The following is a 24374-nucleotide window of genomic DNA, read 5'->3' on the forward strand; positions in this document are numbered from 1 at the left end:
TTAAAGCTTGTGTTTCCTTAGTAATTTTCTGTTTGGATGATCTGTCCATTGGTGTAAGTGAGGTGTTAAAGTCCCCTCACTATTATTGTGTTACTGTCGATTTCCTCTTTTATAGCTGTTAGCAGTTGCCTTATGTATTGAGGTGCTCCTATGTTAGGAGTATATATATTTATAATTGTTGTATCTTCTTCTTGGATTGATCCCTTGGATTGATCAATCCCTTAATTGATCATTATGTAGTGTTCTTCCTTGTCTCATGCAACATTCTTTATTTTAAAGTCTGTTTTATCTGAAATGAGTATTGCTACTCCAGCTTTCTTTTTGCTTTTTTTTTTTTGTTTATTTGTTTTTTTTGCGGTATGCGGGCGTCTCACTGTTGTGGCCTCTCCCGTTGCGGAGCACAGGCTCTGGACGCGCAGGCTCAGCAGCCATGGCTCACAGGCCCAGCCGCTCCGCGGCATGTGGGATCTTCCCGGACCAAGGCACGAACCCGTGTCCCCTGCATTGGCAGGCGGACTCTCAACCACTGCGCCACCAGGGAAGCCCTCCAGCTTTCTTTTGATTTCCATTTGCATGGAATATCTTTTTCCATCCCCTCACTTTCAGTCTGTATGTGTCCCTAGGTCTGAAGTGGGTCTCTTATAGACAGCATACATATGGGTCTTGTTTTTGTATCCATTCAGCGAGCCTGTGTCTTTTGGTTGGAGCATTTAATCCGTTCACGTTTAAGGTAATTATCGATATGTATGTTCCTATTACCATTTTCTTAATTGTTTTGGGTTTGTTTTTGTAGGTCCTTTTCTTCTCTTTGTGTTTCCCACTTAGAGAAGTTGCTTTAGTATTTATTGTAGAGCTGGTTTGGTGGTGCTGAATTCTCTTATCTTTTGCTTGTCTGTAAAGCTTTTGATTTCTCCATCGAATCTGAATGAGATCCTTGCTGGGTAGAGTACTCTTGGTTTTAGGTTCTTCCCTTTCATCACTTTAAATATGTCATGCCACTCCCTTCTGGCTTGTAGAGTTTCTAGTAGAAATCAGCTGTTAACCTTATGGGAGTTCCCTTGTATGTTGTTTTTCCCTTGCTGCTTTCAATAATTTTTCTTTGTACTTAATTTTTGCCAATTTGGTTACTATGTGTCTCGGTGTGTTTCTCCCTGGGTTCATGCTGTATAGAACTCTCTGCGCTTCCTGGATTTGGGTGGCCATTTACTTTCCCATGTTAGGGAAGTTTCCGACTATAATCTCTTCAGATATTTTCTCTGGTCTTTTCTCTCTGTTCTCCTTCTGGGACCGCTATAATGTGAATGTAAGTTACGTTTAATGTTGTCCCAGAGGTCTCTTAGGCTGTCTTCATTTCTTTTCATTCTTTTTTCTTTATTCTGTTCCACAGCAGTGAATTCCACCAGTCTGTCTTCCAGGTCACTTATCCGTTCTTCTGCCTCAGTTAATCTGCTATTGATTCCTTTTAGTGTATTTTTCATTTCAGTTATTGTATTGTTCATCTCTGTTTGTTTGTTCTTTAATTCTCCTAGGTCTTTGTTAAACATTCTTGCATCTTCTCGATCTTTGCCTCTGTTCTTTTTCTGAGGTCCTGGATCATCTTCACTCTCATTATTCTGAATTCTTTTTCTGGAAGGTTTCCTATCTCCACTTTGTTTGATTGTTTTTCTGGAGTTTTATCTTGTTGTTTCATCTGGTACATATACATAGCCCTCTGCCTTTTCATCTTGTCTTTCTGTGAATGTGGTTTTTGTTCCACAGGCTGCAGGATTGTAGTTCTTCTTGCTTCTGCTGTCTGCTCTCTGGTGGATGAGGCTATCTAAGAGGCTTGAGCAAGTTTCCTGATGGGAGGGACTGGTGATGGGTAGAGCTGGGTGTTGCTCTGGTGGGCAGAGCTCAGTAAAACTTTAATCTGCTTGACTGCTGATGGGTGGGGCTGGGTTCCCTCCCTGTTGGTTGTTTGGTCTGAGGTGAGCCAACACTAGAGTCTACCCAGGCTCTTTGGTGGGGCTAATGGCGGACACTGGGAGGGCTCACGTCAAAGAGTACTTCCCAAAATTTCTGCTGCCAGTGTCCTTATCCTCACAGTGATACACAGCCACCCCCACCTCTGCAGGAGACCCTCCAACACTAGCAGGTAGGTCTGGTTCAGTCTCCTATGGGGTCACTGCTCCTTCCCCTGGGTCCCGATGCACACACTACTTTGTGTGTGCCCTCCAAGAGTGGAGTCTCTGTTTCCCCCAGTCCTGTGGAAGTCGTGCATTCAAATCCCAGTAGCCTTCAAAGTCTGATTCTCTAGGAATTCCTGCTCCCGTTGCTGGACCCCCAGGTTGGGAAGCCTGACGTGGGGCTCAGAACCTTCACTCCAGGTGGACTTCTGTATAAGTGTTCTCCAGGTTGTGAGTCACCCACCCAGCAGTTATGGGATTTGATTTTATTGTGATTGCCCCTCCTACCGTCCTACCGTCTCATTGTGGCTTCTCCTTTGTCTTTGGATGTGGGGTATCTTTTGGTGAGTTCCAGTGTCTTCCTGTCGTTGATCAGCAGTTAGTTGTGATTCTGGTGCTCTTGCAAGAGGGAGTGAGAGCATGTCCTGTACTCCGCCAGCTTGAACCAATCCTCACTGTGGTTTTAATTTTCATTTCCTCCTCTTTTTGTCTTTTTTTAAAAGTTTTATGGGTATCTGAAATCTAAAAGGCTGGAAACCGCTGACTTAAGTGTAGTGTTCAGAGGAGGGGAATAAATAGCCAATGTGGTATAACCAGGAGAGAACACATCTCAAGTATATTGTTTCATACTTTATATTGATAAGTATTTGCAAGGGTCTGCAGTTGTTGGTAAAAGGACAGAAGGGATGTAAGGCAAAGAAATGGGGATGTTATCTGGTAAAGAGATGACCAGTGTAGAAGATAGGCCATCCTAAAAATTTTGAAAGGTGTTAGGGTTAGGCTTGTCTTATATAGTTCTAAAATACAGAATTAAGACATGAGTCAATGCTGAGGGAAGACAAATCTTTTTTAGTTATAGTCATATTGAGGAACTTTATATCAGTCAGAATTGTGGGTGCCTTGAGTATTTCGTGCCCCATAATTGGAGTTGTTAAGCATAGATTGCTTTCATTGTTTATGTTACTTTGCTCAGTGGGTTCAAGGTGCTGAATATTTGGTATTTGGACAGATTGCTCTTTCCTTTAGAATAATGTCTAACTTCTTAGTGTATACAGTCAAGGCTTTTCATAATCCAGCCTTAGCTTAACTGATCTCTTCCCTCAGCCTGTACACTTTTACTTATATTTAAATCGCATTGTATTCATTTTATCATCATCATATGCTTTATGCTCTCATGATTCTTTCTCCCTCCTTAGCTCTTAATGTTCTTACCCAAATGCTACACTAGCTACGTTGAATTATAATGGAATAGTGGCACTCTTCTGTTGGAAAAGACTACGAATTGAAATTATGTTTAGGGCTTCCCTGGTGGCACAGTGGTTGAGAGTCCGCCTGCCGATGCAGGGGACACGGGTTCGTGCCCCGGTCCGGGAAGATCCCACATGCTGTGGAGCAGCTGGGCCCGTGAGCCATGGCCGCTGAGCCTGCGTGTCGGGAGCCTGTGCTCTGCAACGGGAGAGGCCACAACAGTGAGAGGCCCGCGTACCACATACACACAAAAAAATTATGTTTAAAACTGGTCTTTTAAGTTTTGCTTTATTACTTAAAAATGTTGTATCATACTGTTTCATTTCAATTCATCCCAAGGAGACGAATTTACTCTTTCGGGCCTCAAGGCCCAAAGCATTAATGGTACACATTAGAACACTGGGGGGAATAAAGAGAAACAGAAGAAGAAAGAGGTTATAGGTGATAGACTCCTAACTACACCTTAGAAGTTGATGGGTTGTTTCTTACAGGTATTTTGGGTTGAGATGGGATTGAGGATGTAAAGTGGCAGAGACTCGTCCCAGGAACATTTGAGCCCTCTTAAAATGTTTTTCTTCTCACTAGGTATACTCGTATATTAATGAAGGATATAGATATACTAAACTCTGCAGGGAAGATGGACAAAATGAGGCTACTGAACATCCTGATGCAGTTGAGGAAATGCTGTAATCACCCATATCTCTTTGACGGAGCTGAACCTGGTCCACCTTACACAACGGACATGCATCTAGTTACCAACAGTGGCAAAATGGTGGTGTTAGACAAACTGCTCCCTAAATTAAAAGAACAAGGTACTTACGTTACTGGTATCAAATGGAGAAGTAATGGAAACTGTCTTAAGACAGAATCTTAAGATTCTGATGTTAAGATGAAGGAGCCATCCTACCCTATGAAATGACTACTCTGGCACTTTCTAAAGTTGAAGTGTGGGACATTTAAAAACTTCTGTCCATTATCTGAGCTTCCCCCCCGCCCTCCTATTTTAAGCCTTAAATCTTTTAGAAAGTGATCAGTAGTTAGGGTAGCCACACTCCCTGGATTTGGGGGAGAGTTCTTTCTTATTTTATACATGCTTTCCTAGAAATGTCAACTTTTTGTTATAAAATGCCAAGAATGCTCTTCTCACCCATATGTAGTTCCCAGAGCCTTTGGTAGACAGTGGTGTTGTGTTCATGGTATTTTTTCTTAGCTGTTGGTGTGGATTTTTAATTTAATTAAATGACATGTGCACGGACCCAAAGCGGTTTTGTTTGTAACACATTGGCTTTTAATATGAAACTGAGTATGTGTACAGATGTATTTAAATTACAAGAATGTAGAGAGAATTTAGTAGGAAGCCAGCTTCAACAGTTATAAATTCATGGCAAAACTTGTTTTCATCTACATCGTACCTACTTTCCATCTCTGAGAACGTTTTGAACCAAATCCCAGACATCAAAGCATTTCATAGACAAATTATTCATTCTGTAATACGAAGTATACAGCCAGATTTAAAGTTTCTCCATTTGTGTTTCTCTGTATATTTTGGTAAGAATGAAAATTGTACCAGTAGATGAATTTCCTCTAGCATATTGACTGTTGAAAACATTGTAAGAGTTGCCAGTGAATTGGTTTACTTTTTTCTTTTTATACCTTTTTCTAAAATGTATTTTGTAAAATGCTTTCCTTGGGCCTCAGCCTGGCCTCACTGCATTCTAGGGGCAGTATCCCCCGCTTCTCCCGCCACTGGCCTTAACCGGCCCTCGGGCCCTCCCACCTCCCAGGACAGGGTGGCACCTGCCACTCTCAGGACCACCCTTCCAAGGCAGAGTAAACCGGGACCCTGTTGCTAAATAAATAAATAAAGATAGATAGATAAATAAATAAATAAATAGTTTTCCTTAAAAGCTTAGTAATTGAAGAAATTGAATACATGGGGAGGAGTGGCAGGAACTTGCTAGGAGACTACTGAACGTCCGTATGCATTTAGGATGTGGGAGGGTGGACAAGAGCAGATTATGAGCCTCAGCTTCTAAGAGAAGATAGTTTCGTAATCATTATTTTTTAAAAGGATCCCTTTGTCTTCGTAAGTCCTATTGAAGGTGGTGTGCAGCTGGCTGAAGAAATGCAGTTGGATAATTTGAGTCACGGCATAAGTGAAGGGTGATGGTCTAGATGTGAGGCGCATATTTATGGTCCTTCCATCTGGATTGGGTATGGAGAACTAGAATGAGACCAGGGTGTTGGGTGTGTGTTCGGAGATGTGTCGGGCTGTGCACAGGGAGGAGCTGTGGTGGAGGGTTATTTTTAAGTATGTGGGATAAAAAGATAGTGATTCTCTCAGCCTTTGGGATGGCAAGACCTCCCAGGCCAGAGGTGTAAATACCCTTTTCTGTTTACAAAAACACTTGCCTTCAGTGTGTTGTGTAAATACTACCCTTTTCTATTTGTGCATTGATGGGAATAATGTGGGGAGTGACTAACTTGGATAATAAATAATGTACAGTTTTTTTCTTGTAACTAACTACGTAACCTGGAATTAAGGAGTAATTGGTTAGTCTTGGTTTTGGTTAGCCTTAAATTTAAATAATTTTTTTTTTTCTTTTTACTTTTGAAGCTTCTGATAATGGGCTGTTAATGTTTGCTGACAGGTTCACGAGTACTAATCTTCAGTCAGATGACGAGGGTATTGGATATTTTGGAAGATTATTGCATGTGGAGAAATTATGACTACTGTAGATTGGATGGGCAGACACCTCATGATGAGAGACAAGTAAGTAAAATCTGGGGAGGGGAGATCAAAAAATTATCAGATAAAATAATTTTCTGACATTTATTTTGTGTCTATAGGAGTCCATCAATGCATACAATGAACCAAACAGCACAAAGTTTGTTTTCATGTTAAGCACACGTGCTGGTGGTCTTGGCATCAATCTTGCTACTGCTGATGTAGTAATTTTGTATGACTCGGATTGGAATCCCCAAGTAGATCTTCAGGCTATGGTAAGAGATAAATATATTCTGTGCCTAACAGACGTTTTAAAGTAAACTGATAAACAGTCTACAAATGTCAGTGACTTAATCCCGTAGAATTGTATTTTCTCTGACCTCATAGTACAGTGAGGGTATTTTGCTGGTGATCTTCCATCTAAATCAGGGTATTTCCATCTTACATCTTTGCCATATCTTAGGACCTTAGAGTCCTATTATATCTGCATCCTTTTGGTAGAAAGGGGAGGAGAGAAAGCTGAGAATTGCCCAGGAAATTTTTTTATGGGGCAGAACTGAAAGTGACCCCACATTCATTAGCCAGCACTCAATCACATAGCATAACTTACTGCAAGGGAGTTGGTAAATGATAGTATAGTTGTGTCCCAGGAGGAAGGGGTAGTGGGTTTGGGGAGCTACTAACCTGCCTGCCACATTAGATGTTTAAAATTTCAGGCCCATGTGTGGGACTATCTTGGCCAGATCAAGAGGATCATTTTTTTTTTTTTTTAATTAATTTTATTTTATTATTTATTTTTGGCTGCGTTGGGTCTTTCTTGCTGTGTGCGGGCTTTCTCTAGTTGTGGCGAACAGGGGCTGCTCTTCGTTGCGGTGTGCGCGCTTCTCATTGCGGTGGCTCGTCTTTGTTGAGGAGATCAGGCACTAGGCGTGTGGGCTTCAGTAGTTGAGGTGTGTGGGCTCAGTAGTTGTGGCTTGCAGGCTCCAGAGCACAGGCTCAGTAGTTGTGGCGCACGGGCTTAGTTGCTCCGTGGCATGTGGGATCTTCCCGGACCAGGGCTTGAACCTGTGTCCCCTACATTGGCAGGCGGATTCTTAACCACTCTGCCACCAGGGAAATCCCAAGAGGATCATTCTTTTTTTTAGTTATTTCTGAGATATACATTTTAAAGTAATAACTAGAATTATGACTTATAACATTATACCAGAACATATAAGATTTTTAGAAATTTCATGTAATGTCTGAAACATTTATGTTAACATACTTCCATTACAAATAACCCAAAGAAAGTTTAGTATTAGTTGTTTTGTTTTTTTATACTGCAGATTCTTATCAGTCATCCATTTTATATACATCAGTGTATACATGTCAATCCCAATTGCCCAATTCATCACACCACCATCCCCACCCCACCACGGTTTCCCCCCCTTGGTGTCCATACATTTGTTCTCTACATCTGTGTGTCAACTTCTGCCCTGCAAACCGGTTCATCTGTACCATTTTTCTAGGTTCCACATACATGTGTTAATATACGATATTTGTTTTTCTCTTTCTGACTTACTTCACTCCGTATGACAGTCTCTAATCATTCTTATGTTGAGAAACTTTATGGGCTATAGATTAATATGAAAACTTAAAAGTTCTAAAGTTTGATATTGCTAATAATTTGACCTGTGTTATTTACATCTTTGGTGTTGGCCACTTTCATCCTGTGACTGTTTGTAATGGTGGCTGGGGAAATTGATCAATTAGAAGTAGGGGTGCTTTGTAAGATGTGTTTTGTGAACTTACCAGAAGTTAAACAGAAAATGGAATTCAAATTAATTTGATTACTTATATGTAGTTAATTGGGCACTATTTAAAGACTAGGATTTTTTTTTTTTTTTTTCCGGTACGCGGGCCTCTCACTGTTGTGGCCTCTCCCGTTGCGGCTCCGGACGCACAGGCTCAGCGGCCATGGCTCACGGGCCCAGCCGCTCTGCGGCATGTGGGATCTTCCCAGACCGGGGCACGAACCTGTGTCCCCTGCATTGGCAGGCAGACTCTCAACCACTGCGCCACCAGGGAAGCCCCTAGGATTTTTATATTGTTTGTGGAGATTGTTTATTCATGTCACTTTTTCCCCTAATTGCAATGAAAATTTAGATTTGATTTAGGTAGAAAAGCATTTTGAATTTAAACGTAAGAAAAAAAGATTTTTTTAAAAACTTTTATCATCAGACTTGAAGATTATAATTGTGTCTGTCTTGTCTGGAGACATTATGTATATTTTATTTCCGTATAACCTAGACAAATTAATACAGTAGTTTCTCACAGATTCAGCAACTATGACGTGTTCTATACCTCCTAAAAGATTTTCTTGTGAGATAACCAGTTAATTTGATTGAAACTGAGAATTTAAGAAATGTTAATGGAATATGAATCCGTTATAGTTGTTTTGTTTCGTATTTTTAAAACTATTTTGTACATGAGAATATTTTCATTTTGTTTCTCAGTGTACACATTCAAATGTTATTTATGTGAATTTTCAACTGGATTCAAAGTAACCTGGTTATTTTTCTAGGATCGAGCCCATAGAATTGGACAAACCAAGACAGTCAGAGTGTTCCGCTTCATAACGGATAACACTGTAGAAGAAAGAATAGTGGAACGTGCTGAGATGAAACTCAGACTGGATTCAATAGTCATCCAACAAGGTGAGCCTTAGGACTTTAAAAATTTACTAGGTTGAATTTATAACACTTTTTTCCTGGATTTTTTTTTAGGATATTCTTGTTGTTAAACATATATTAAATCAAGCTACCAGGCAACAATATTTATATTCCAGACTAAAGTAAGCTTCAGTTTTGTTAAGAGGATGGGTTTGGGCTCAGGAAGGTTGAAATTTGAATATTGACTCAGCTGGTTAGCAATTCTTTTACACTATCTGAGCCTCTTCTTCATGTGTTAAATAGGGATACAGAGATTTTTAAGGACTAAAGGGGATAATGTATATAAAAATACCCAGCATTCAGTGTGGTACATATTAAATAGCGGTGTGATGAGTGATTTACATGTACTAACACTCAATTGACTACTCTGGGGAAACTGAAGAGATAACAGTAAAACTCAGAATTCTTTTTCCTAATCCACAACGATTTATTGAGCACCAGCAGATGTCAGGCACTGTTCTTAGTGCTGAGAATACAGTGGTGACTGAAACCAACCAGTGTTCTTACTTTCAAGGACTTTATAATTTAGTGAGAGCAAGACACACAATAAACATTTTTGTAAATAGGACTAGATGGTGAAAGTGGGATTTTATTTTGGATTAATTGAAGGGAACTTCAAGTTCTCATGCCAGATCAGCTTTCAAGGAAGACATTTATATTTTCATGAAGCTTAAAATAGAGTTAGTGATGGGATGTGTAAAATGTAAAAACCAAAACAAACCCTCAGTAACCTTGAGTCCACGTTGGTTTCCTTCCTTCCCAAATTGTGTCATGACCAAATGCATTTTATCTGTCTCTAAAGCTAAGAGGTATACTGTTGTATTATCCACTGATTATTACATTTGTGTATCTTGGTTTTGTCAACCAGTCTCTAATTTCCTTGTAAGGAAGGGAATGTTACATTTCTTTGTTATCCCTTAATGCCAACCATAGAGTTAGCCACGTGTCTGTATACATAAAGTCAGAAAGAGAAAAACAAATACGGTATGCTAACACATATATATGGAATTTAAGAAAAAAAAAAAAAGGTCATGAAGAACCTAAGGGTAAGACGGGAATAAAGACAGACCTACTAGAGAATAGACTTGAGGATATGGGGAGGGGGAAGGGTAAGCTGTGACAAAGTGAGAGAGTGGCATGGACATACATACACTACCAAACGTAAAATAGATAGCTAGTGGGAAGCAGCCGCATAGCACAGGGAGATGAGCTTGGTGGTTTGTGACCACCTAGAGGGGTGGGATAGGGAGGGTGGGAGGGAGGGAGGCACAAGAGGGAGGAGATATGGGAACATATGTATAACTGATTCACTTTGTTAAAAAGCAGAAACTAACACACCATTGTAAAGCAATTATACTCCAATAAAGATGTTAAAAAAAAAGACAATACATGATTGCTTTATTATTAGTTGTTTTTGTTAATAATTGCTTAACATAGTGAGCTTACTTTGTACCAAGCCATGTGCTAAATATTTAAATACTGAGTATTACCTTCTTTAGTCTTCATGCCAGCTGGAGGTTGGCATCAGAGGTAGAAGCAAGTCACTTATTTACCGTTTACACAGCTAGGAGGTGACTCATCCGGGGCATCAAGAGCTATATAAACTATTACAGTGCAGTGTTTAATTAGGAAGGTCTCTGGGGACTTCTGGGGCCTGCCAAACAGGTTTCTCATGAGTGATGTAATGGCTAGTTTTTTTCCCCCTCACATTCATCCATGCTTTTAGAAATACATCTGCCTTATGGTTCTTGTTCTCAATTATTTTCATCTCTGAAACCCTTCTCTTTTTTTTTTTTTTGAAGATTAAAAATATACAAATTCTTTTACAGTCAGCTTAGAAAAGCTTTTTCAGTCTTTTGACTTAATGTTTTTGGGGTATTTTTTAATATTTACTAAGGCAACTTTTGGAGCAAAATTTTGTGCTAGTAGCTTTGTTAATCCCATTTATAGACATATTAGTCAAACAAGCCTTGGGTGCATATGCCTCTGTGTTAACTGTTTTGTGGACTAAGGGGTATAACTAAAAATATGAGAATATACAGAAGTACTTTATGTCTGAAAAGTTCCCTCCCAGTCCACAGGGAAGTAATTTCTGTAAGCTTAAGAGCATTTTGATAGCAGTGAGATAGCTTTCAAGAAACATGTTCTGTGGATATATTCTAACTTTGAAAGTCACATATTTGATGGTGCATTCTATTAGGGATCCAAAACCATGATACAAGTATGTAAGGTCCCAGAAAACAGCTTGTATCTTTACCTACTCATTACAAGTTGGTTGAAGTAGAAAAATTAAAATAGAAGAAGTATATGTGAGTGGCTCTTGAAGTTTGGCAATATGAAGGTTTTTATACTTTTGTAAGTAGAACAAGCTGATTTGGGAGCATTAGTAATAATACTAATCAGTTTCTGCTTATCAGAAACTTCTTGTGTTTATAATACTCTCACCTTTTGATACTTAAAGTTATGGTAATAATTTTGATTTTCAGATATCCCAAGTTACTGTCATTCTCACCGTACAAGAATATATTTTATTGAAGTGGCATTCGGTAGGCTTCATTATGTAATATGTAAAGTTTAGAAATATTTCAGAGTTTACAGATTAGAATTTGGTATTTTATATAAAAATGAAAATTATCAGATGAGAATAAACAGAAATGATTGACGTTTGAGGCAAAATTATGTGGTATTACATCTAACATTTAAAATTCCAAATATCCAGTAACCTAAAGTTTGTTTGATTAACATTACACAATAAAACCTTTTTTTCAGGAAGACTTGTGGATCAGAATCTGAACAAAATTGGGAAAGATGAAATGCTTCAAATGATAAGGCATGGGGCAACACATGTATTTGCTTCAAAGGAAAGCGAGATTACTGATGAGGATATTGATGGTATTTTGGAAAGAGGTGCAAAGAAGGTGAGATGCAGATTAAATGATATGTTTAATATATAAAATATTTTAAACCAGAACTGTTTGAGGAAATGGTTATGTGAGTTATCGGTAATCTGACTTCCACAGAAAGAAGTTTTTATGTAGTATAAAGCCTAGTTTATTTTGACTATAGTTCTCATGCTTTTTAAATTCTCCATTTAATAGGATGTTTCTTTTGTTTCCTAGACTGCAGAGATGAATGAAAAGCTCTCCAAGATGGGTGAAAGCTCACTTAGAAACTTTACAATGGATACAGAGTCGAGTGTTTATAACTTTGAAGGAGAAGATTATAGAGAAAAACAAAAGGTAATTTAGAAAGAGATTTTGGTTACTTGAAGACTTAATATTTTACTTGAAACTTGGAATTTAAGTGTTAGGTGTAATGCCTTGTCTCAAACAGCAGTCATTTCTGTTTACTCACAACTAAACTATTTTCATTTTTGTGTTAAATTTAATGCGACATTTTCAGTTGGTAAAGTGAAATGTTTAAAAAGTTTATGTATACTGTTACAGTGCACGATGTTGTGTGGGGTGATTATGGTAATTTGGGATATTTGAAAATTAAAACTTGCCAAAAAAAATCGTCACAACCTTATTAGACTTTTTTTTTTAAAACAGCAGAATTGGCTGGTAATAATTAAAGGGAATAACTTCTTATTTCATAAGTAATACTTGCTGTTATATAGTGAAATTAGAAAATACCTACAGGGTAGAAGAAAAAAAAATTCTACCTAGTGCTTTCCCTTTTAATGTTTAGGCATGTACATCCTCTGAATTTTTTCTAGGCTAAATATATATCTACATTTGTCTCCTAATTGGGGTTCTAAACCTTCTGTAGCATTGTTTTTCACCTAGTATTCATTTGGTCAGGAAATACTTACTGAATGCCTATGCTCTTCACTAGACCTCCTGTGTGTTAATTGCATAGTCCCTAGCCTCATAGAGCTTGTAGTCTAGAATTTTATGAATATCTTTGCATTTATAAATAACAGTCGTAGTGATGTACATAGCTGGAGTTGCATTCATGTAGGATTTGCGACTACATAATAAAGTTGGTGATTTGAATTGTTTCCCATGTGCTAGATTGCATTCACAGAGTGGATTGAACCACCTAAACGAGAAAGAAAAGCCAACTATGCTGTTGATGCCTATTTCAGGGAAGCTCTTCGTGTCAGTGAACCTAAAGCACCCAAGGTGAGTTGACAGAGCACAAATGTCTAAAAATATTGGAACTGTAAATCATTTTTCTTCTTATACTCTTGAGATAAAATCAGATTGAGAATTAGATTTTATGGTTTCTTACCGTACACCTCCTTCAGCTTTTGTTAAAAGTTTTCTAAAGATTAATTTTGAATGTAAGCATTTAAAATTTGATTAATGTTTGTTCAGTTTTAGTGGAAGATGCATTCAGTTGCTTGGAGAATTGGCTGTCATGATTTTATAGAATGAATAAAGGTTATAGATAGATTTAAAGCAAAATAGTTGCTTTCTTATGAAGAATACTTTTTGTTTTTAGGCTCCTCGACCTCCAAAACAACCTAATGTTCAGGATTTCCAGTTCTTTCCTCCACGTCTATTTGAATTATTGGAAAAAGAAATTCTATATTACAGAAAAACGATTGGGTACAAGGTAGAAGAAGTAACACTTTGTTCGTAACTAACCTGGTTTTTTGTTTTGTTTTTTAAAATATTTATTTATTTATTTGGCTGTGCCGGGTCTTAGTTGCAGCATGTGGGATCCTCATTGTGGCTTGTGGGATCTTTAGTTGCAGCATGTGCACTTCTTAGTTGCGGCATGCGCACTTCTTAGTTGCGGCATGCATGCAGGATCTAGTTCCCTGACCAGGGATCGAACCCGGGCCCTCTGCGTTGGGAGCGTGGAGTCCTACCCACTTGGCCACCAGGGAAGTCCCTAATCTGGTTTGTTTTTAACTTAATAAATGCAGAATATCAATATGTTTTCTTTCATGGCTGGATTAAAAATTGTGAAAAATTTGTGAAATGTCATGTACTTGGTTAAGAGTTTAGTTGATTGCATACTTCCTAAAATATATTGACTGATGACATAGGAAAAAAAAAATATTTTTAGGTGCCTCGAAATCCTGACCTACCAAATGCAGCACAGGCACAAAAAGAAGAACAGCTTAAAATTGATGAAGCTGAACCCCTTAATGATGAAGAATTAGAGGAAAAAGAGAAGCTTCTAACACAGGTATAGCCTTCAGTCAACACAGAATTTAGTAACATTATTTTGTAAGGTGCTGTCTTAGGCTGTGTTGGAATATATAAAGGAAGTACATTTTTTTGATTTCAAAAATGGAATAATTGGTGATCATAAAGCATGGGCATATGGTGTTTGCTACATTTTGATTGTCATTAGTTGTTGAGGTGGTAGAGAAGATTATGGATTTGCACCAGCCTTGGTAGAATGGGTATCCTTTTGATCACCATTCTTCCAGCACTCCCATCTTCCCTTTCCTGTGAATCTTCTACGTTGCTACTAAGTTATAATTCTCAATGACAAATCTCTGCTCCATACTTTTTTAACATCCTTTAAGTTTCAGCCACGGCCTTTCAGAATCTGGCCTTAACCTACCTTTAAAGCCTTATTTTCCTTCTGTTTTCCCACTTGGTTTATATCTTTGCCCTTTAGTATATGTTCATTCCTCCTGGCAAACTTCTACTCTTTGAAAGCTCAGTGAAAATGTCACCTTTTTGTGCAGCATTCTTTATTCTCCCACTCAGCTTCAATTGCTTGGCTATCTAAGCAATATATGATGTATTGCTAAAAGTGCTCATCTATGTACATGAAAATCTACTACTTTAAAAGCACTTAACTTAAAAAGAAAACTTGGAGCAACTGAAAATTTTCTATAATACTCAGCAGCATTGGTAAAGTTTAATAGCTTTTCTCCCAAGTTCAGTGTGCTGTGATTGTATGTTTTGTTTCCATCGCTTTGAAGGGATTTACCAATTGGAATAAGAGAGATTTTAACCAGTTTATCAAAGCCAATGAGAAGTGGGGTCGTGATGATATTGAAAATATAGCAAGAGAAGTAGAAGGAAAAACTCCAGAAGAAGTCATTGAATACTCAGGTAATTCTCGTATTATTTTAATAGGTATAAGAATGTTCTCAGGCTTCTGGAGAGCTGTTGGAAAGTTCAGATTTTCTTACTCTGAATACTGTTTTGATAAGCTTAATTTCACCACAACTTAGTGCCTTGTTTTTTTTTTTTAAATAAATTTTATTTATTTATTTATTTTTGGCTGCGTTGGGTCTTCGTTGCCACGTGCAGGCTTTCTCTAGTTGTGGTGAGCAGGGGCTACTCTTTGTTGCGGTGCGCAGGCTTCTCATTGCGGTGGCTTCTCTGGTTGTGGAGCACAGGCTCTAGGTGTGCGGGCTTCAGTAGTTGTGGCACGTGGGCTCAGTAGTCGTGGCTCCCGGGCTCTAGAGCGCAGGCTCAGTAGTTGTGGTGCACGGGCTTAGTTACTCCGCGGCCTGTGGGACCTTCCCAGACCAGGGCTCGAACCTGTGTCCCCTGCATTGGCAGGCGGAATTTTAACCACTGCGCCACCAGGGAAGCCCTAGTGCCTTGTTTTGTTTTGTGTTTTTTAAAAATTGAATTGGAAAATCTCCCCTTCTTTAAAATGGCATTGTTAATTTTTTTTTTTTACCCCCGTTCACTAGCTGTAGCCAAGGAAACAAGAATAGGTCACTGAATAATAGTGCCTTCATTTTTATTTCATTGTCTTTCATAAGTTTTCAAGTGTTATGTGTTTCTGTGTCTCCTGGAGCCAGTCAGATTGTCAGGTGGGTATAGCTCTGGTGGTCCACCCAGAGCTTCAGAATAGACACAACTAAGAATTGGGGGATACTTCCTATAATCATCCAGCTTATCTTCCTGGTTTCTTCATAGTTAAGGAAACTGAGAAATAATTACGTGACTTACTAGTGTTAGATGTGGGGAAAATGGAAACATTTCTTAATCCTTAGCAAGTAAAATAGAGCACTTACAACAAGAAGTTATTTATCTTTCTGCCCTTCCCCCACCTATCTCATCTGCCCAACTCTTATTCCTACAGCTGTGTTCTGGGAAAGATGCAATGAGCTGCAGGACATAGAGAAGATTATGGCTCAGATTGAAAGGGGAGAGGCAAGAATTCAAAGAAGAATTAGTATCAAAAAAGCACTTGACACGAAGGTACTTTGAATATTAATAAATATGATAGTAAAATAACTCCTCTCAGTAATATGAGAGTTTAAAGTAACTTTTAAAAAGGAAAAGAAATGATGATATAAAATTTTTTTTCAAAGGACAGCATTCAAACATTATAGGTGTTCTCAACAGAATTTACCTCAGTATTTCAGTTGATATATCTGCGTCAGAGTCACTATGATTGGCTCTTTGCTGTGTGGTATACCAGAAAGTCTGAGTCTGTATTTCTTTTTAAAATAATAAAGACTGAAGTTGGTTTAGAACAAAGATTACAACGTAACTGACTTTGGATAGAAAGTTGATGTGAAATACAACATTTATAGCTAACTTTACTAAAGCCGAGTTTGAAACATAGATTATATAGGATTTGTATTTTATATAATATAAAATCTGATTTTCATAGATTGGACGGTACAAAGCACCTTTTCATCAGCTGAGAATATCTTATGGTACTAACAAAGGAAAAAACTACACTGAAGAAGAGGATCGTTTTCTGATCTGTATGCTTCACAAGCTTGGATTTGACAAAGAAAATGTTTATGATGAATTGCGACAGTGTATTCGCAACTCTCCTCAGTTCAGATTTGACTGGTTTCTAAAGTCCAGAACTGCAATGGTGAGTACTGGGGGCCTTTTTCTGTAATGTAGTAGAATTAAACTTCCTCTGACAGTTCAAAGGAAGTAGGTTATTTAATGTTCTTTAAGGTAACTTTTTAAATTCTATTAAGAGAAAACTGTGGTTCAGCTGTATCTTTGAAGTAAATTTTTGTTACAATATTGTTTGTATTACAGTTTAAATCAGTTCCTTAAGAAAGTTACATCCACAGTTAAAAACCTAATGTCATAAGTAACTTACAAAGTTTATTTTTTCTATTGTTTAATAGCACATCTTTTAACATCACTATATATGATAGGACTAATTTTTTATGTGAATTTTAATCAGGTTTAAGTAGGAAATGTCACCATCAATTTTAACTTCTGAATGTAATGATCACAATTTAAAATTTGACTTTTGGTTTTATAAATGAACACATTTCTATAAAGAAAGGACTTGTACTCACGCATCTGCCCATCAGAATGCTGAGTTTGAGTTATTTAAAAAGAGCTTAATGTAGTAAAACACTATACTGATTTAATCCTAGGTTTTGTTTTTATTCCCAATATCAACCTGTTTCTGATCAGCAAGTTCCATTTGTAATGACCTAAAATTAGAATTCAGAAAAGTTTAGCTTTGATGAATTGCTCTTCTCTTATGTATTTTTTAAACTTTTTATTTGATATTAGAGTATAGTTTATTAACAATGTTGTGTTAGTTTCAGGTGTATAATAGCAAAGTGATTCAGTTATACATATATCTGTTCTTTTTCAGATTCTTTTCCCACTTAGGTTGTTACATAATATTGAGCAGAGTTCCCTGTGCTATACAGTGGGTTCTTGTTGGTTATCCATTTTAAATACAGCGGTGTGTACATGTCAATCCCAAACTCCCTAATATACTTCCCTCATATACTCCCTAATATACCCGCTTCCCCCCGGTAACCATAAGTTCGTTCTCTAAGCCTTTGAGTCTGCTTCTGTTTTGTAAATAAGTGCATTTGTAGCATGTTTTTTTAGATTTCGCATATATCATATGATATGTCTCTTTCTCTGTCTGACTTACTGTATTTTACCACCTTTGAGTTTTTAGCTTCATCTTGTGTTCTTCAGGATGATGATAATGCCAAAACAATTCTGTAGTCTTAATTTTGAGATGTACTAGGATAGCAAAGTTTAAACAACTTTATAGTAGGATTTACCTCAGTATATTTAAAATACATTGTCACTCTTCAAGATGGAGGATAGTGTTTAGTCTTTAAATGTGACCACTGAAGGGGTTTTTTTCAGTAAACATCAACAGAGGCTACTGTTTTATGAAACCCTAGTTTGGGAAATGTTGCACTATAAATGCATTGTAAATACATAGTTAGAGGAGACACATTCAGTTGCTATAAGCTCTGTATTACGTCTTTTAAAGTAGGAACAATTTTAATAAGTGATTTTGTGGTGAGTGAAACAAGATGCAGTGTCACATTGATTTACTAGTACAATACCATGGTCTAAAACTGCGTGTTATTTCCTAATGTGTTTCATGTTAAGGCACACATACAAAATGATAATATGCGTATGGCCCCTTGTGATAAACAGTTGAGGCATAATCCTTCTCTAAGAGCCAAGAAGATTCATGCCATAGTACATCTGTAACACATTCTGGCATGTGTATCTCAGTGTACCTGTTAAAGGTAATAAAGGCAGTGTACTACCTTCTCTCTATATATACTATTGCAAATATTTCCAAACCTTATATGGTTGTGTCCTATACAATAATATTTTTAAATGATTTTATCGTGACCATTTGTGTAGAATGTTACGACGAGGAGAGGAAAAAAACAATTTTACTCAGTAGGTAGCCAGCAATGATACAAATGGACTCCTGTTTTCTTAAGGGGTATTTACTATTTCTACACTATAATTTAAAATCCTTTCTGGAGCCTGTGTAGACTGCTAAGGAGAGATGAGGTAAAACTCATCATAGATTTCTATGACTATTTTTCCCGAACTGGGAAAGACGGCAGGTGGTACACCGTCTACCACAATTCTAGTGGTAATGCGTTTAAGGGAAAGATTATATATACCTCTTATTAAGTTTTAGTTGATTTTGACCCTCAAATATGTGCTCTGTTAATTTTAAGTTTTGGAGGTAGACGACAGTTTTCAGGCATAGACACTATGTAGCAGAATTGCATATATTAAGAGATGTTCATTTTCACTGCTTCAGTTCCTAAGTGAAGGAAGGATTTATGAAAAATACACAACAGTATGGCCTTAAATAATGAAGTGAAAAGTTTACAGATACCTTTTTTTATCCTCCTAGCATGGATTGTGTATGAAAATTACCAGTTCCTTTTGCTTTTTAAAATTTTGTCTATTGGGGGTATATAAGTGATACTACACTGTTAAAACATACCTTTGGTTTTGAAATTGTAATCATGAAAACTTATGGATGGAGAATACAAGTTTACCATGTAAATTTATGTTTGTAACTCAGGAGCTCCAGAGGAGGTGTAACACTTTAATTACCTTGATTGAAAGAGAAAACATGGAACTAGAAGAAAAGGAGAAGGCAGAGAAAAAGAAAAGAGGACCAAAACCTTCAGTAAGTACTCATGAAAATGTAAATATTTTCTTGGGGAACTTAACTTTTTTCAAGAATTTGAACATTACTTGGCTATCACTGATGTGTTAGTTTTTTTTTTTTTTTTTTTTTTGGTAAGTAGTATGGCCTTGGATTGCTTTAAAAGTATAAATTAAACTTGATTGCATTGTGTGGGGAAAATCATGTTATGATGGTAGTTCACAGTATGGGGATTTGTGAGAATATGGGAAGGTCTGTCTTGTGAATGGCAAGAGCCTACACTTGATGTTGAGAGTACACATTATAATTTTAGAATATGTAAAGAAATATTAGGAAGGCAGTGGCCTTTACAACCTTTACTGTTCACTTCTAAACTTTGATTTATTGTACCAATGATATCTTAGCAATGTGAAGGCAAGAATTATAAGAAAAAAAGTCATCTAATAATGTTATCTAATTCTGTTATCTAATAATAATTTATATAGTCATGCGTAAGTGAACGTATCAGGAAAGTCTAGTTTACTCACAAAGTATTTCTCATTACTGCTTTCTTTTGATGAGAGGGCATGTTATACATTTGTTTGGTGTATTGATTTACTATTGCTAATTGTGAGTTACTCATTTACTTCATTATTAGCATTAAGGTATTTATGTTAGTAAAATATGTAGATAAGATTATTTGGAGAATTAAGGTTATTCTGGTTAAGAAAAGTAATACCTGTTACTAAGTGGCAGTTATTAATAAATTGCTATCATGAGTCTTCCAATGTATTTCATGTTAATATTACTCTTGTGATGAAGATAATCCTTCTGTTTGTTTGTAGACCCAGAAACGTAAAATGGATGGAGCACCTGATGGCCGAGGAAGAAAAAAGAAGCTGAAACTATGAATACATAATTGTTTCATAATCACTAACTTTAAACCAGTAGTTCTTTAATTTACGGGTCTTCATAAGATGTACTGTACAATGCTCAATTGTTATGTCATTCAAAGACATCAGGTTCATCTGTTTACCAAGCTAGAAACATAGTATGTAGTTTCACTTTTTTAAATGCAACAGCTGTGCTGAAAATTTTTTATCATTAACACTTGAAGTAATAAAATAGGCTTCATTTATTAATAAATGTTTCATTTGATTTATTTTTATATTATAGTTCCATTTGTGAGGCTTGTGACTTTTGTTTATCAGCTATAATTTCTACACTTGTAAGGCTTAAAAAGAAGCAAACAAGTTAAAAAACAGAAAATTGCAAATAACATTTGTCCCTTCAGTCTTCACTTAGTTGTGTAATTGTTTTAATTCACTTTGCCTTTGCAGAAGTTTGGGTATCTTTGTAGTGCTATTGAGTCTCATCTGGGAAGATTATGTAAATTGCATTCTCCTTGCTTATTATATGGGTAGAATGGGAAAAAAAGGCAAGACAAATTCTCATTAAATTCTATGCATATTTCTGTTACGCTTTCTGTTTCTGTAGTTGGTTCTGAGGTGAATATGCCCTATTTTGTTTGGAAGAATGGCCTTTTAGTTACATAGCCAAAGACATTTAGTATTTTCTGGTTCCTTAAGGTGTTGTTGTACCATTTTGTAAAAGGAATATTATTATTACTTTTTTTAATTGTTCGGTAAATATTTTTGACAAATTACCTTCTGAAGCAGCCACAGCTTAGAAATAATGTCAAAACTAAGGTGATTTTTTTTTTTAAAAAGACCTAGCCAAAATAAGGTGTGAATTTGTCATACTGTTAAAATGAAATTGGTAAAATATATCCCCTTCCAGTTTACTTTTTTGGGTTTTAGAGTAATTGAACGTTTTATTTTATTATATTTAAAATAATTTCTAAGTGTGAGCAGCAAGACTGACTATAATTCCAGTTTTTATTTTCTGTGGACAGACTTGATAAACTGGAGACCCTGAAGCAGGATTACCCAAATTGTAGTGTCAGGATTTTAGCTGTACCAGAGGCCTTTATGTGCTACACATAATTTGTATAAAGTTTTATATGTGCAAATTGGGTACATAAATAGTCTCCATTTTTCTAAGGGAATGCAATAAATGTAGCATCGTGAATAAATATAACTTTTATAATCCTTAAGTGGTCTTTTCTTTCCATTGCTGTGATTTTCTTTTCTCATTTGATTTTTATTTGCTTTTTTCCTTAGGACGTTATCTTTTTTCCTTAATTGGATTTTTTCGTCTCAGATTTCTATCAGTTGTTTTCATTTGCCCACACATAATTGGGATTTTTATTTATAAGGGTGATTTCTATAGTATTACTACTACTGCTTGCTTTTAAAAAGTGGGATTGCTGCCATCAGTGTCAAGCAAAATGCAGTGTTCATGGCTATTTTTGGAGTAATTTGGTTTGTTTTGTGTTCCCCCCAAATTGACTTCTTTATAGCCTTGGATTCTTAAAATAACAATTATGGATCTAATATATGCAAAACGTGAGGAATGGTTGTTCCTTCCATGAAAAGAGCTATCATTCTTGAGTGGTGGCTTTATTTTGGAGGAAATAATTGGGAAAATATAAGGCCAAAGAAAACTTTACGGAGCTCACAAAGGAAGTGGTGATTTCAAGAGGAAGAAAACACAGCCTAATTTGTGTGTGTGTGTGTGTGTGGTGTTGGAGGAGGGAGTGGAGGAGGTGGGAGGAGGTTGAGAGTGGAAATACAAAAGGAACCTAGTGCCAGCCCTTCAGAGCTCAGGGACATGGGAACATGTGTACAGGGAAACACTTGAAAAAAGCATGAAAGAAACAATATTAAATTTAGCATTGTGGTTTAGCCAATGTGTGAGGCATTTGTGTTTCCCAGGTCAATTAGGATATCGCTCTTGTATGTCTATCCAGAATAAAGTAAAGCCAAGTTTTTATTTACACTGCTAGTTAAGGGAAGGAAAAATGGTAACTAAGCTCAACCCAACTGTTTTAAAAGAGGAATTGGTGGTTGGAGTGGACTCAAAATTGGAACCCAGTTTCCAGTTGATTTCCTCAATTTCCAGTTGAGGAATAGGAGGGCTTAAATAGGGGGAAGGGATGGTCCCTAAAACCAGCTTAGAAAGAGGCTGGATGTTTACACAGGTGACCAGGGTCACTGTCTATTGTTACCCAGAATATTTCATTTAATAGTTAATTGAGTAAGGCTCTCTATATTATTCTCTTGGGAAGATTATATTCTATTGGGAAAATATACAGGTAAAACTAATAAAATGTAATTTTAACTTAAGTCTTTTAAATATTAATGTAACCTTGGAGAAAAAAGATAATGGAAAATTTTCCAATAGCAAACATTTTTTTAAAAATTTAGGGTATTTTGTATTCATATAGTAGACTTAAGGTGTGTGCTTTAATTTTATAGCAGTGCTTACATACGCTCATTTTAATGTGTTAAAGTTTTATTCATTTCCTTAGGAAATCTGAACTGAATAGCCCTAATTGAGGGTAGTGGCATTTATGGATCTCTAAATGTTGGTCTTTAAAGGATACTGTCTACAATATTAAAAAAACAACCCAATCCAAAAATGGGCAGAAGACCTAAATAGACATGTCTCCAAAGAAGACATACAGATGGCCAAGAGGCACATGAAAAGCTGCTCAACATCACTAATTATTAGAGAAATGCAAATCAAAACTACAATGAGGTATCACCTCACACCAGTTACAATGGGCATCATCAGAAAATCTACAAACAACAAATGCTGGAGAGGGTGTGAATAAAAGGGAACCCTCTTGCACTGTTGGTGGGAATGTAAATTGATACAGCCACTATGGAGAACAGTATGGAGGTTCCTTAAAAAACTAAAAGTAGAAACCATATGACCCAGCAATCCCAGTACTGGGCATATACCCAGAGAAAACCATAATTCAAAAAGACACATGCACCCCGATGTTCATTGCAGCACTATTTACAATAGCCAGGTCATGGAAGCAACCTAAATGCCCATCAGCAGACGAATGGATAAAGAAGATGTGGTACATGTATACAATGGAATATTAACTCAACCATAAAAAAGGACGAAATTGGGTCATTTGTAGAGACGTGGATGCATCTAGAGACTGTCATACACAGTGAAGTAAGTCAGAAAGAGAAAAATATCGTATATTAACGCATATATGTGGAATCTAGAAAAATGATACAGATGAACTGGTTTGCAAGGCAGAAATAGAGACACATGTAGAGAACAAACGTATCGACGCCAAGTGAGGAAAGCACGGTTGGGGGGGTGGTGGTGGTATGAATTGGGAGATTGGGATTGACACATATACACTAATGTATAAAATAGATAACTAATAAGAACCTGCTGTATAAAAAAATAAAATTCAAAAAAGATACTGTCCAGTTAAGTGTAACAGGTACGTGATAAGATAGTAAAAAGGGTCAATATGTTAACATTTAAAACTTTAACCAATTAACCTATTTGTTGGTGGTTTCAAGTAATTGTTTTTCTCAAATAGGATTATGCTTTGTAATATTTTATTTCATATTTGTGTATTTTAAAAATATTGCTATTTTTTTAAAGATCAGTATATCAGTGTGGTAGATAAGTTCAGGTATAGTAACATTTTAAGGAACATTTATAAATCCCTTTTCTGAGAGGCCACCAGCCCTTAACACCAGACCCTTCCTGTCAGTGTGTCTCAGGGGGAATTAATTCAGTGGGCAGGCAGGCTCAAGTTGAAAAAGTATGAACAGGTTGAATCAAGTGCACAATAAGGCACTTGTTTCAGGCATAGAACACAGTTGTCCTGATTCCTATGACCATTTTAAAGGCAGGGGCAGCTCTTTGTAAAAATAATAGTGTAACCTATCTCGTGTCTGGAGCCAGAATACTCCTGCACAGTCCTCACACTCAGATTTGTGCACCAAGTTTTAGAATTACGGCCTATGTTTAGGCAGTCACTCACTGAACACTGGTGAACCTTGACAGCAGAAGCAGTCGGGGCAGTGTTCCAACATCCTCACCATGTACACCTTTCTCAAACCACTTTTCTTTTCTGCTTATATCTCAGGCATCACTCAGTACTGCAAATTGCACTTAGAAAAAAGTATCACCCTGAATCTGATGTATTTTGAAAACGGAGATATCATAGTAATCTGTGGACTTACAGTGATAAACTAAAACCTTCACCTTGGGAGCTTGTAAGAAATGTAGAATCAGGCATCATGCCAGACCTGCTGAATTAAAATCTGCATTTTA

The 24374-nt window shown here is 36.9% G+C and overlaps 1 protein-coding gene across 1 annotated transcript in view; it reads left to right on the top strand.

The window, feature by feature from the left end:
• The window catches only part of SMARCA5 (SNF2 related chromatin remodeling ATPase 5), a 46993-nt gene extending 25723 nt beyond the window's left edge, over positions 1-21270 (top strand). Inside the window, exons 11-24 of the mRNA XM_060012092.1 lie at positions 3999-4225; positions 6065-6186; positions 6264-6416; positions 8705-8837; positions 11622-11770; positions 11972-12091; positions 12869-12979; positions 13302-13415; positions 13875-13997; positions 14749-14881; positions 15870-15988; positions 16407-16619; positions 19089-19196; positions 20000-21270. Of these exons, the coding sequence (XP_059868075.1) occupies positions 3999-4225; positions 6065-6186; positions 6264-6416; positions 8705-8837; positions 11622-11770; positions 11972-12091; positions 12869-12979; positions 13302-13415; positions 13875-13997; positions 14749-14881; positions 15870-15988; positions 16407-16619; positions 19089-19196; positions 20000-20065 (1891 nt within the window). The 3' untranslated portion in view covers positions 20066-21270. The remainder of the gene's footprint in view (positions 1-3998; positions 4226-6064; positions 6187-6263; positions 6417-8704; positions 8838-11621; positions 11771-11971; positions 12092-12868; positions 12980-13301; positions 13416-13874; positions 13998-14748; positions 14882-15869; positions 15989-16406; positions 16620-19088; positions 19197-19999) is intronic.
• The last annotated feature ends 3104 nt before the right edge of the window (positions 21271-24374 follow it).

Source organism: Delphinus delphis, chromosome 5, assembly GCF_949987515.2.
Source record: "Delphinus delphis chromosome 5, mDelDel1.2, whole genome shotgun sequence".
Classification (NCBI taxonomy): Eukaryota; Metazoa; Chordata; class Mammalia; order Artiodactyla; family Delphinidae; genus Delphinus; species Delphinus delphis.